The following is a 15,492-nucleotide window of genomic DNA, read 5'->3' on the forward strand; positions in this document are numbered from 1 at the left end:
TATAAGCTAAATAAATATATAGATTTCTGTGTGTACATCTTAATAAATATCAACCATTGAATGCAAACATGAACATTTAACCAAAGCCAAGACACTATTCACATTTTTGACAGAATTATTAATTATCCATTTTAGCCATATGCGTTCTTCCTAATTATGATTATATATATATCTGTCTTCCAAATGTGACTTGTAATACGACTATATTTTCCTTGCTCTGCTTTATATATATATTAATAAAGTTTAAAAACAATATGTGCCCCATTTATATTCACTGACAGAGCTAGTATATTACTTTTGGTCATTTATATCTGTGTAGAAAAGTTATTTTACATCCCTTTAGCTAGTGGGAATTTTGTATTGCTCAAAAATATAGTCACAAAGTAGATACTTAGAAAAAAATTTTATCATCTATGAAAGAGGAAAAAACAAGAAAATATAAATGTACGTAAATAAATATATAGTCCAAGTGAGACATATTCTAAAGGAAAAAGAGGATTTCCCCTGCAGTGTGGTATCTGTGGAGGTTGTACATACCTAGTATGGCCAGTCTGTGTTAGATTTCTTCCTCTATGCTAAATATAGATGTAATTCTGTTTCACATTGCTTCTGATTTCATAGCCAACCCTAAATTTTATATTTTATGTTTTGTACCACAGTGTCATCCTTATGAAAGCAAAAGATTATCTCTGGCAGAGCATTCCACCCAGTAATTTACCATAGATGGAAATCATTCCCTCATCCAATTGAATTGATTTCTTTCAAGTAGCAGAAAATAAAGCATCATAACAATCCACAAATCTCAATATACTCTGTCCAGTAATGTTTTTTTTTTTTTGTATGGGATCATTCTGCTTAAGAAAGCTCTATAACATTGGTTTACCTAAACAAGCTTTTATTAAGCAATTGTTTAAAAGATTTTTTGAAGCACTACAGGATGGCATCCATACTCCATGAATATGAAGGTTTCCATTCTGACCTTTGTGGCGCACACAGTTTTGCTTCAAGCATAAAATTAAATTTCTATAGTCATATTAAGTAGTCTTTAAGTTCATAGGTTCATAGGTGTGTACTATGCTAATGGCCCTGGGGCCTTTACAATTCTAGCCCATAGGATTACACTAGCATCATGCCACCTGACCTTAGTTCCCAGTGCCTCTGTCAAGTAGAGCCACTAGAGTAATCCCCAGGGTGAATTTTCTATTTACCACCCACTCATCAAGATTTCTCTTGAAGAGGGCCGGTGAGGCACTCCGGTTGACATGTATGGGAAGTCTGTTCCATAGGATGGGCATTTCTGGGTTACGTTGTTGTGTTGATTGTGGTAATGAGGCTGAGGTCTCTGGAGTGTGTAGTGCGGAGGGATTGGGATTTCTTTAGATGTAGCATTTCTAACAGAGCTGGATCAGACATGGCTTTGTAAATCAAGCAGAGATTGCCTCTAAGTAGGCGATATGAGACAGAAAATAGTTGGAGTTTTTTGAGTCTGTCCATATAGGACAAGTGTTTAAGGCCTAAGATCCTCTTTGTGAGGTATTTTTGCGGCCTCTCCAGTTGTAGATGTCTAGTGAGGTACATGCCAAATGGGGCATTGTATTCAATGATTGACCTAATGAGGGAAGAGTAGAGACAGACAATGACCTCTTTCTTCCTGGATGCAAATGAGATGTGCCACACAGAAGGACTTTCTGACCACAGTGGCAATGTGGTGGTCAAAAGAGAGGCCACTGTCAACCTGTGTTCCCAGATCTCTTATGATGACCTCTTTCTTCCTGGATGCAAAACCCTTAGTAATGAGATGTGCCACACAGAAGGACTTTCTGACCACAGTGGCAATGTAGTGGTCAAAAGAGAGGCCGCTGTCAACCTGTGTTCCCAGATCTCTTATGATGCCTTCTGTGTTCAGTGGACTACCATCGATGTGGTAATTCATGGGAACTGGGTTTTCCCCAAAGTGGATGACGACACATTTTTTGGCATTAAGTTTAAGGCCATGGTTCTGACACGAGTCATTGGTCTCAGTGAGACCTTTCTGTAGGTAGTCAACATCACTTGGGGAGTTATTTATGGCTCCCAACTTGCAATTGTCTGTGAATTTGTCAGCCAGAGTCCCTTCATTCATGTTGGCCTGAACTTCAGAGAAGTAGATACTAAACAGGAGAGGACCCAGGACTGAACCCTGTAGGCCTCCACTTGTAACTGGTCGACAGTCTGAATTGAAGTCAGCTACTTTCACACTGTGGGTTCTATCTGTGAACCAGTTTACAACCCACTTAGTGATATAGGGATTGATGCCTACCTTAGTGAGTTTTTCCTATGATTCAGATCAAGGTAGGCTGTACACCTTGCCTTCATCCACAGCTCTGGTGACTGACTCAAAGATGTCGACCAGGTTGAGCAGGCATGATCTATCCTTCACAAAACCAGACTGTGTGGGAGCCAGAGTTTGGAGGTTCCCTATATCTTTGTTTATTAGGTCCATGATGATGTGTTCCATAGCTTTGCATATCAGACAGGCTAATGGGCCGATAGTTCCCAGGGTCTGTAGTCACTCCTCCTTTGTGGAGAGGGATGACTGTAGCAGTGCACCATTTAGTAGGGGCAAAGCCTGATGTGAGGCTGTGATTGAACAGGGCACACAGGTGAGGTGCCAGTTCACTCTGTAGTTCATGTAGAACACAGCCAGGGATATTGTCAGGTCCCATAGAAGCTATATTCTTGGCCTTGGACAGTGCTGTTTTAACCTGTGCAGCAGTAATACTGGGTGCCTGGCAATCTACTGGTATTGTGATTGGTCCTTTGGTGGAGGAGAGAGGGGTAAAGTTGGCACTGAATCTGTCGGCCAGTATATTGGCAATATCTGTTGGCTCGGTATAGGAGGTGCCATTGTGCAACAGCTCAGAACAAATTTGGGTATTGCCATGGAGATTCTTTACATAACTATAGAAGGCCTTGTGGTTTTCTTTACTATCTGCTGCAATTCTGTTTTCATAACTAGCTTTAGAGGATTTGATGGGGGATCTCAACTTTTTGATGAGACTGATAAGGGAGTTTTTACAGTCTTGGGACTTTACCTTATTCTGCATCAGTTTCTTCTTTCTGTTTTTGAATTTGTTTATGGCAGGGGACCACCAGTTTGGCTTCCCTTTTTTGGAGGAGAGCGTCTTGGTTCTATTTGGTATGGCAAAATCCATGCATTTGTGTATGTGTTCATACAGGGCATTAGTGTCTGATTCGGTGGTCATGCAGCTGTTTTCCAATTACATGGGTGCCGTGAAGTTAGCCACCTCTGTTTTTAGGAGTCCAAAGTTAGCTTTGAAGATGTTTTTTATGGTGGTTACCTTTGTGGGTGGGATGTGGATTTTAGTATATATATTTTATTGAATTCAAATTTAGTAATTTTTAAATATGTTTCATTAAATTCAAATTTAGTAAGTTTGTCCTACCTTGTTTATAACTTTGATCCACATCTATTTGCTGCAGTTCAAACTTTTCTGTTAAATACCAGCATGCGAGTGAGATTCATAACAGATAACTCTAGATGATTAAGTGATCCAGAAATGTTATAGAGAGTTATCATCTCTGACCATAACCACCTTATAATGTGCTCAAGACTTTATGTGAAGAAATTCACCTTGAGACTGAAGTTTGAGAGGTGAAACTTGGCATCTATGTAGAGAACACATACAATTGATTATGAGTGGAGACCTAATCATAATTCTTTGTGGTGCATGGAGCTTTATTTGCTCCATTTTCTATGAATTACAGAAAAAGGAGAAAAGGGTAGAATAAAGTGTTTTACCAGCTTTCAAAGGATTTAAAAGCTTGTAAAGCACTTAGCATGGTCAGGTAGACAGCAACTATAAATAGAACATAATAAAAGATCACTCTGTAGAACCAACAGCTTTAAAAGCTGTCAGATATGTCTTTCTCCCACACATTTTGTTTATAAATGTTGAACATGAAACATCTAATTGCTTTGAAAAGCTGTTTTTCCTTCTGCCACAGTTCTTTGCTGATGTCATTGTCTACAGTTAGTTCCTAAAAAAAGTCCTGATTTTAACACCACTTAGATGTTCTTAATAAGATTTTGTTAACCACTTATAAGTATCATTATAAATACCCAATGTCTCATTCTAAAGAAGTCATTAAAATGTTTATCTTTTTTTCTGATTTCAGATATGTTTCATGGTATTGTTGCAGGGATTAGACCAGCAAAAATGGCTTAGTGTCCATGACTGTAGACTGGCTTGTATTATAACATCACTTGCTATTTGCTTGACTGTAACATAGTTTCCAAAACAATATCTTCTGAATTATATGAGTGTTTTATTTATATTACATGTGTTAACTGGTTGTGTGGGTTTGACTGAGGACCCTTTTCAGGCAGACATGGAGGAAACATGGCAATAGTAAGAAAATAATTAATCAACAGTTCATCTAGGAGAACAATTCAGATTGTCTATTAAAGCTGAATGCAGAAATACAGATGTTAGTCTTCCTAAGTGATCATGTATGTAATCTTGAAAAAAACAACAAGCCGTACTTGATCAGCAGTTCCTTACAGTGCAGAAAAATGTTTTGAATTTAGAGAGCAGATTCTGGCAGCTCAACATAGGAAAGTAATTCAGCACTTAACAAGGACTACGTATATCACTGGGGTGCAGAATAAGTATAATAAGCATGCCGATAGATACTACACTAACATCTTATTACTACATACTAATCTACATTAAGGATACTAAACATAAGCTGAACATAGCAAAAGTCTAATGTCTAGTAACTATATACCTATGCATGCCACAAGAATATTCAGGGTCTACAGAATAAGCCAAATTAAGTATAGTAAATACAGTTAAACATCGATAAATATTTGAAGCAAGCAGTTACAATGTTGAGAACAGAAATATTGCTAAGAGTGAATATAGACAGGTAGAGAGATAGATAGGTGTATAGATGGATATATTCAAAGTTGGCATACAAAGTTAAACTTTCACACTTTCCAGCACCACTACATAGACACTTATGCTAAATACAATCTTGTGGAGGTCTGCAGTTGGTTTATATTGATAATTATTTAATTTATTTTATGGCTAACCTGTGTCTCTGAAACAATTGTATTAATTTCCTTTTTTCAAGTATTCCTTATTTTTTTCTTGAATCTATCAGTATTATCAAGTCTACAAATATTGTGGAGTACAGTGTTCCACTTTGAAGGGCTGAGCTTGGTGAAAGATTTTATAGTGGCATTTAGTTTGAAAGAAGACCTTTATCAGTTACTAGGTAGTAGAGGCTGTTTGTTAGGGCTATTCCTGATACAGTAATTGTGGTAAAGTGATATCCCGTAACTGGTGTTGATATGTTTATACATTAGGATGATCTGAAATAATGAGATTAAAGATTAAACCCCAGATTCCTGCCATAAGAACTGAAATTGGGGTAGCCACTTAGACAACCTTTTTTTATTTTTTGAAGCCATTTTACTCTCTGCTTTCCTGTATATAACCTGTAATTTTTTTCTCTCATAGAAACCAGCACTTACAGGTACAAGAGACCATCCCCAAAAGTCTATATGTTGCACGGAAAATTATCTTACTTTCCTCTGTTGTATATCTTTCTCACAACATCTATATTTGAATCCTAATCATTATGAGTAGCCTATAACCAGAAAACAAAACTCCAATGTAAACAACCTTAAAGCACACAGGAATCGAAAAGGCAGAGAAGCACAGCTTTACTTGGCAGAATAAATGTTTAATTGATTAGCGCTTTTGTTTCTTTGAGTAGAAACTTTTTAAGATAAGAAATACACAACAAACCGACTAACTTATAAGATCAGGTGATCTGACCGCTGAGCCTTCAAACAGAACAAGCTGCCTTTTTAAAGCAACAGTAAAATGCAAACAAAATAAAAGTTTAAAAAGATATAAACATCTTGCAGGTGAAAATTTAAATTTATGGATAATAATAAACCTTATCTCTCCAATGCTTTCAACTTTAAAATACATACCAGTGATATCTGGTCTTTCAAACCAAGGTAATAATTAGCATTTAAATGCAATTGCCTGTATAGCTCACACTTCTCTATATTTAGAGACCATGCACCACCCCTCACATCAAGTAAAGCCGCTAACCAAATGAAAAGACCTTAGAACATATTTTCAGAGAAGCACAACTCCATCTGTATGAGACTTGGCACTGTAGGTAAATGGTTAGATGCCAGACTGTTTGTAGTGGCAAGTTCCACATACAGGGGACTTGCCTGGTACTGTGAGAAAATTATTGGGGATACTGGTGACCATGCACATACATGGAACATTTGTTTGTGAATCATCCCTGAATTTCAGTGAGAACAGTTTACTTAAGTAACAGTGATAAAAACAGATACTCTTTCCTGGTGGATTACATGCCATAAATGTCGATGCCGGTCTGTGGACTGTCAGAATGCATTCACGATGCCTGTGCTACCATTCATGAATACATTCTCCTATCAGTCCTACAAGTGGGGCTGTCATGCAGAATGGCCTCATGGCTTTGCAGTTCTACATGTATTGTAACTATGGTGTTGCTTGAACACTCATTGCATGCAGTATGTATGGTGCCCTGGTGCAAAGTTGTTGCACCACTTAACTTTGGATGAATTTTTAGGTCTGCCAACTGCTTAGGTGGATTTGTGCTATTTCCATAGCATATTGCAAAATCTCCTGATGAGCCTTGCTATACAATCTAGGTGTAGCAGGCTCCCCATACCTTAGGTACTGTGGCATTGCAACATACAGAGTATAAATATATTGCAATAACAGGTTTGGGGTAGTGAGGTATGCTGGAAGGACTTTCTAACTTGAATTTCTTGGCATCTGACTCATTGTATCTTAGACTGTTGGAGTCATTCAACTTTGTGACACTGATTATAATTGCACAAATCGCATGTGTGGGCATCAGGCATCTAATTTTCCAGTGGTAATATCTCTTAAAATACTGAATCAATGTATAGCGCAATAAGGAGCCATATTCTGTGTAACATGCATGTTGTATAGTTTTATTAGCTGAATTTTTGCAGATTGTACCTTTTTGATGCTTTTTACATGTAAATACTTTTGAAATGAAAGATGTGTTGTAATATTAATAGGAGATTTTGAGTTACTTTTGTATATTTCCTTATAATTTGTTAATTTTGATCTATGTTTTTTTAACAAGCACAATAGATAGCTCTAATAGTGAATAAGAGTGCAGTTGGGGAGATGTAAAAAGGGAAACTAATACATATTGATGCTAAATAACTCGTGTGCTTTAGGACTTCAATAAAACTTTAACCCAGATATTTTAGATTCTTTTTGGGGGGAGCTATTTCTCCCCTCTGCATCATTCTTCAATACTCTACCCATTTATCCATATCCATTGCTGGATCTACCAGCCATCTTCTAACCATCTGCACTTTCTCCAGTAGGGGTGGGACTGAAGGAGAGCTTAAAGGCATACTGGAGGTTTGGCTAACCCTATCCACTGGCGAATGGTTCTCTTATGACCAACTCCATTACTATTAATTAATTAATTAATTAATTAATTAATTAATTAATTAATTAGACCTCTTAATGTTTTTTGTGGTATGTCCAAGAGGTAGGCATGCAGTGGACATGTTCACATTTCACCTTGCCTCTGCAGTGGCTCAGTCATGTCCTCCATCACCCCTTTGGAACACTCCTTCCAATCACAGCATCCCCAGCCACCTCTAGGGAGCATCACAGAAGACACCTACAGGACTGCCCTTCCCATCTGGGGTGTTAACATCCATCCTTTCCTCTCAATCCCTCAGTCGCCTGATCCAATATTCAAATCTAGGTTGACAGGGCCATAGTCAAGGCTTTATCTCTGTACTCCACCAGAGTGGCAACATTTTAGATTTTTGTATCATTACAGTTAACATATCCATAGCATCCCTAGCATTCTAAGAACAACTACTGAGAATTTATTTTAACCTGTCTATATTTTATATCAGTTCTGTGTTTGGTGAGATGTGTTTAGACTACAGCAATTTCTTAAATGGGAGATTTGTGCTTACTTGTGCAGTTCATATTGCTTATAATTTGGTAGGATTACTAAAAATGGATAGTCTTTCTATGTTTTTGTTCACTGAATGCATTTTTCACATTGTATTTTGCTGTATTTGACTGTATACAGGTCCTAGAGACACAAAATCTGGCTTGCATTTATTATTACATATGTATTTCTTTTGCTTCGTAGGTTCCATGCTAGTGGCAGTGATCTCATAAATTTTGTGTGGCTATTTTTCATTGTGCACATAAAGATTCATTACATTTTGACATTTTCATTGTTATATATGTTCTGCATGGAACACTTAAGAGTGTGTACTTTGGTTCTACTTCATAAGTCTGAATTTTAAAACTCTGAAAATGAAAATTCTGAACAGAAGAGGTGACAGAAAAACCTTGCAATGTAGGAATTCTACATATTTTCAAGGGAAGGTGGTCAATACAATAGTAGTTTCACTGTAACTTTTAGTACTGACACTGTTGAAATTAAGAAAATTATCAACAAAAACTGGAACCTGTTAAAAATTACATTGAATTAGTTAATAAGATAGGCCACAGACCTATTGTTACTTACAGGAAGGGTAAAAACTTGAAAAATTTAATAGAAACCCTTATAGTGAAGGTTGTAAGGACCCCGGGGACATTCAAATGTGAAAACTGTAATTACTGTGGATCCATTGCAACTGGACAACATTTTTCTATAGGTAACCACAAGTATTCCATCACAGGTAGGTGCATCTGTAACACTAAAATGGTGGTATACCTAGCTCAGTGCATTTTCTGTCCTGTTTTCCACATAGGGAAAACAGATAGAAAGTTAAAAGAAAGAATCTATGAACACCTGTACACTATTAGGAGGGGGAAAACAGAGAACGCACTAGCTAGGCACATAGAAAATTCGGTTTACTATCATTATTTCAAATCACACTCGGTTGACCACACTATGTTCGACAACGGAAAGTTGAACACAGTAATGCAGAACTTTAAAAGCAGGCCTAGGAACGGGTTTTAACATGGGTCGAGATAGCGGTTCACTGCTATCGCCGAACTACAAACCTCGCCCCTATCTCAACCCATGTTAAAACCCGTTCCTAGGCTTACTTTTAAAGTTCTACATTGCTGTGTTCAACTTTCCGTTGTCGAACATAGTGTGTTTGACCAAGTGTGATTCGAAATAATGATAATAAACCTAAAATTCACCTAACCATAAACTCAAGTTTAAGGTTATAGTTCAGATTAGTGAAAATGTACATGAAGGACCAGCGTCACTACTTTTAAAACAACTTGAGTTGTTATGGCAACTTCGATTAAATGCAAATCAGTTCCCAGGAATAAATGAAGCATGCACTGTTCTCCCATACTTAAAATTAAAAAGTATGTGGAGATAATTTACCTAAATTAAGTGATGAGTTTAAGGGTTAGCCCCACACCTAAATAATTTATTTATTTACAATGGTTATATATTAACCATGGTTTTATTTTAACGTTTTATATTTTTTATTTTTAATGCACCAGGTATAAATACATTTACTGTTGATTGAGCAGTGAAGGTTGAAGGTTTTTTTATTTAGGGGGGGAATGTATTACATTGCTCTTTGTTCTTTAGTCAGGACTTTTAACTCTGTATTTTTAACTATGGTAGAACTTTTTTCAAGTGATGTGTTAATTGTTAAGAGGTTTAATTGAGACATTGGTCACATGACTGGATTGTTGAAACATTTAAGAGTGTCTATGAAGTTGATTCTTTTATCTGATGAAGTTCAGCCACTGTGCTGGATGAAAAGCACATAACAAATAGTTTGTGGTGTTCTTTCATCTGTTGCTTTTTTATGTTTATTCAGTTTGTGAAGTTTTTTTTGTTTCCAATGTAGGAATTCTGATGAAGCCCAAGTTTGGATTATGACATACATTAAGTCTCCCCATTATGCACAACTCCTATTGGGGCTATACTCTCACACTGTCTTGCTCTGTGTTTTATGTAGTTGAATAAAGGATTAGTTGTTTGCTCAGCACCTAAGTATTTCTCTGTTTGCAGACCTTCTTGCTCAGCATCATTTGCTGTAATGTTGGTTTTTAAGGAGTTTTGAGACATTTTTGTCCCATTATTCTTCATGTTATAGGGATATAGAGTTGTATCTGACATCATTTCTTCCTAGACTTCTCACTTTCCCTGAGAATGTCTTTCTAATCATCATCACCAGGGGTAACCTAACTCTGATAGCGACAATTCTTCTCTTCCAGGAGTGACCATTCTTCTGACTTGACTGAGATTTCCACATCTGAGGTGCACAAAAATGTATTCCTAGCATCTCAGTAGTAAGTGTCACAGTTTTTACATTCAGAATTTCCTGCCCTCACTACACTCGGATGACAGATGCTGGCAGGATACTGTGATTTGTCTGCTGTAGTTATTGTCAAATGTAGATAGCAGCTTTGCTTTTTGAACAAAAAATGTCTGTTTCTGTTACTTTTTCAGCAGTGCCAGTTTACCAAAAACTATACATTTTTGCAACAACTCCATTTTCTAATATGTGCATATTAGACTACAATATTTGCTCAGTATTATTTGAATAACTGCATGTTTACCTTTTTTGTCAGAGCCTGAAAAAGTAACAAATCTTACAATAACAAATACCACAACAACTTCCTTGTTCCTGACATGGACTGCTCCAGTAGGACTTCACAGCCACTACATCATTAATACCACTGGAAGTTCTTCTGCAAGTATGGCTGCAGGAACTGACTATGTTAACATCACAGGACTGATCCCAGGAGGAAACTACAGCATCAGCATTTCAGCAGTTTCATTTGATGGGACCATTGAAGGGGACAGTTTATCAACAAATGGCTCCACCAGTAAGTGCTTCTGCTTGTAGTTTTCATGTGAAACTTAGGGGTAATTGTCTTGGTGACACATATTGGGTGGATGATGCAAGAACCAAAGTTATAAGCTAGTTACTGCTGAGGCAAAAGTTCTGCAGATGCATGCTTTGAACTCTTTCAAGGTTTCTGTCATGAGAGCTGAAACTCCCAGACTTAGCCAGGTTGATCCATCCCTGGCCTGAAATAATGTCAACTTGTAGTCATCTGCCAGTTGTCCTCATCTTTACAATTTAGAATCCTTAATTGCCTGAGACATTGAAAGCTGAGGAAGGAGAAGACTGAAGTAAGTATTATGGGACAACATGCATCTTTCTTGGGTTAGTCAAACACTTGTGAGGATGTCCAGATGTCATATCTTTGCAAAAAAAAAAGATATGAAGCATGCCGAATGCTTTGAACTGGGATCATGAGGGACCTCTCATTTTAAAATGCTGATTACTCCCGTGCCTGATAACTTGTCTGTGACAAAGGATTTACTACTGTCTTAACTGATTCCTATAGGATTTTAATAGAGCAGCTGTTTAACTCATGTCCTTTTATTAGTTTTTCAATGCTCTATCACTTTTTATGTCTTCTCGGCATGACTCACACATAAAAGGCTCCAGTATTATGTTTAACCACTACTCATTATACCATTTCATTAGAAGTGTTCATAAAACATTATTAATGTCTGTAGTGAGTTTTACTTTTGTCATGTCTGATATAATTAAAGTATCCCTCAGGCTGCTTCATAACCTTTAAGCATGCCATATCATTATGTTAATTCCTTTCACCTGCCTTCTTCTTTTTATGTATGCATCTTTTGTATCCTACCTGAGATTTATACTTGCCATCTTGAACTCACCTTCAGATCATTTCTTAGTTATGGTTTTCAGAATTGTGTACTTCCTCTGACATTTTATGGATACTTTTTTTTGAAAGCAGTGCCTTCCAGTCTAGTGTATCCATTTATTATACATGAAGCATCTTTATTTCTGTGCATAATTAAAAATTGCTTACAGCATCCATTTTTGGGAGCTTTAAAAACACCTGACACACACAACTGTATCTCCAAATAACTCAGTCCTTCGCCAAATGGGCAGTTATCAGTTAATTTCTGCAACTCTTACAAATAAACCAACACACATGTAAGAGTTTTTTTTTTTACATTGACTTTGTCTACAGCTGTTTGTAACTAGAAAGGTTAAGTTCTCATTTTTTATTTAACTTGATCTTTTATAAACCATTGTTTGCACAATGCATTTACTTTTATTGCTCAGTGAACAGAAATGATCCTTAATCTGGACTTGAAATCAAAGCAAGACATAGTCTCAATGTATTTTCAAAATCACTGCAAATTCTAATTTTACAAAGTCAGAATGTGCAGGTGTAAGAGCATGAAGGGTAAATCAACACTAAAAAACTAAAATATCTGTTATGAGTGCAGTTAATACTAGGTATGCTGATGTTGGTGTGATCATCTCACAGGCCTGTATGTTGAAAATCTGTTTTGCAGTTCCTCTCACAAATTAACTAGGTTTAATTCTTTTTCAGTCAGTTAATGGATTTTTTTTCTAACTGGCCATAGCCAAGAACTTTTAAAACTCTAAGAAAAAAACTTTGAGATAAAACAAAAGTCAAATAAAAAGAAACTGTAAAATAATAAGAGAAAAAATCAGAAAGTAAAATAGGTAAATTCAATTCAAAACCCAGTCCAGTAACATGCAAAAGTAGTCTCACAACACTTGCAGTTAATTAATAATGCAGGTATAACTTGCAGCTAAGTAAGAATTCCTGTTTCTCAGTTTCTCCTTCTGATTAGTTAGAATTAATTCCTTCAATGTCAGTGAATGGAAAATTAATATTTTCTAAATGACCTTAGCCAAGAACTTGTAAAACTCCAAGAATAAAAAGCTTTGAGTTAAAACAAAGTTTAAAATAAAATAAAATGAAATAATCTGTCATATAACAAGATCAAGAATAGATAGATAGATAGATAGATAGATAGATAGATAGATAGATAGATACATATATCTTTGGAGTATCCAAACCTTAAATGAATCAATCCAATGCAGGCACACATCAGCTGTATTATGACAAAACTTGCGTCTGATTAACCTAATAAACATAAACTACTTTCTTTTTGTACTTCAATCTGCTCTTTTTTTCTTCTGTAAATAACGAATATCGTTACCATCAATCCATATTATATTCAGATTAAGCTTAGAAATACATAACATAAATTATATATTTAGCTGCCCCTTTTTATCAGAAATGTTCAGCATTTTAAACACAGATGCAGTTTACATTTCTTAACCTCTTTTCCCAGTTAAACTAGATTAATTTACTACAATTATTAATACTGATATATATTAGTCTACTCCTGAATTTCAAGGTTTAAAAACTTCAAATTTCTTATGGTTGACACCAAAAGATTGACGTTTTGAAACTTTGAACCATTTAAATGGAAATTGCCATATAGCGTGGAATGGTATATTTAGTGGTAGTGTGATCTCTGAGTTGGTATATTTAACTAGCAGAGTGAGTGGGGGATGCAGGGGGCCTGACTACCTGCAAAAATGTAAAAAGCACAATTTTCTGGTTTTTATTTTTTTTTTACATTTAGACGTTTCAAAACTTTGATCTTATGGTCTTTGAAATTTTGAAACTTTGAAATTTGCACTAGACCTATATATATTTGTATATATATATATATATATATATATATATATATATATATATATGTGTGTGTGTGTGTGTGTGTGTATACATATATATATATATATATATATATATATATATATATATATATATATATATATATATATATAAATATAGATATACAGATATATATGCTCAATTGAATTATATGATTAATGTATAGTGGTTGTTGTGGGTATATTTTTGTTACTTAGCTCTTTAATTTCTATGTAATTATCTCTTTAAGCTAAGCTTTTCTTCCTAGGTCTTCTTTTGGCTTTTCACAGTTCGGGGTCACCACAGCAGAACTCCGGTCCACTAATAATTGGCAGTGGATTTTTAGAGTGCCCAGTTGTCAGCCCCACGCCCAACCTTCAAAGAAGGCACACCCATTCATGCAAACACCTACCTGCATGTCTTTAAGCGTCTAGATGTCCATTGAAATTGGGCTCTGCCAAGTTGGGCTCTACACATTAAGAAACACAAATAGCAGTATGAAAATACATTACTCTACTCAGTGTTTATATATATATATATATATATATATATATATATATATATATATATATATATATATATGTGTGTGTGTGTGTGTGTGTGTGTGTGTGTATAGTAAACCGTGTATCACTGGAATAATCCTAAGTGGCCAGCTGACAAATACAACTAGCTGATGAAATAATCATCAAAACCATGTCTTGTGGCTGACCCATTACACATATTAGTAGATAGAAAATGCTGAAAAAATCATATGCAATTTTTTGTGGGTGAAGCTTGCTATCCATATCCACATGTAAGGGGATTTTCCCGCTTTTTTCCTCTCCAAATTAATTGCCTACCCTTGTGCCTGCTGCAAGTCACAAAAAGGATAATGTTATGACTGTGGACATCTTGCTGTTTCTAAGGAAAAGCAGCATTACTTGACCTAGAGGCCCAACAGATTAATTGTCACCAAATTACCATGTTGTCATTGCATGTAGATGAGATCTGTCCTAGAAAGAAGAATAAAAAATCAATATATGCATTGTTACTATTCTATCTAAAGTGCAATAAAATTATTAATTCCTGGCATAGGAAGTGCTCCAGATATGAATCTCAGTGACTACTGAAAAAGTCATCTAAGATTAAACGATTTGCGAATATATGTTTAGCAGACCTAAGGTACTAGCACATTTAGCACATAAGAAATATAAATATCTAACATGGTTACTATGTGTAATACACGTTGCACCACCTACACTCATATAAATGATTTTTTAAATTGGAAAAATCTGTTTCTTCCTTACATGTATTGTTTGTAGTTTATGCATCTGACTTGAATATAACCCAAGAAGTCTTTATTTTTTAATGTCAACTTAGCATTTAAAAAAATCATTCCAAATAATATTCTGTAATTATGAAACAGCAAAATGAATAATAGGAAAATTTATTAGTTTGTAGAATGCCCATTTTATATATATAAAAAATCTTAGATGGAAGGAAAACATTTGCCATATAATCTTTATCATTGGGTACCAAATAAAAAATCAGTATTCTCAATAAACAAGGACCATTCAATTAGATCCTTGGAGTTGCAACAAATATTTCTCATGATATGCACAAAATCTTGTTGGCATTGTTTCTAGATTATGTTCATAAAGGTCTGTGAATGAGAGAACATACTGGTCAAGAGGACCAGTGTCGATAGGCCATTGGATGTGTAGGGAGCTCCATCCCATGAAAAAAATACACATATAAATATATATATATATATATATATATATATATATATATATATATATATATATATATATAGCTATTTCAGTGTGACATGCCATTTCCTTTGTGGTGGAACTATTATGTTTTGTGAAGAATCTTAACTAAGTATACAACACCAATTACT

General features: G+C 35.5%; 1 protein-coding gene across 1 annotated transcript in view; it reads left to right on the forward strand.

Moving 5' to 3' along the window:
* Positions 1-15,492, forward strand: part of LOC122801257 (fibronectin-like) — a 329,673-nt gene that overhangs the window by 30,318 nt on the left and 283,863 nt on the right. The window contains exon 2 of the mRNA XM_044070808.1: positions 10,650-10,907. Coding sequence (XP_043926743.1) covers positions 10,650-10,907 — 258 coding nt within the window. The remainder of the gene's footprint in view (positions 1-10,649; positions 10,908-15,492) is intronic.

The sequence above is a fragment of the Protopterus annectens genome, chromosome 4.part1 (genome assembly GCF_019279795.1).
Source record: "Protopterus annectens isolate FY-2018-M chromosome 4.part1, PAN1.0, whole genome shotgun sequence".
Classification (NCBI taxonomy): Eukaryota; Metazoa; Chordata; order Ceratodontiformes; family Protopteridae; genus Protopterus; species Protopterus annectens.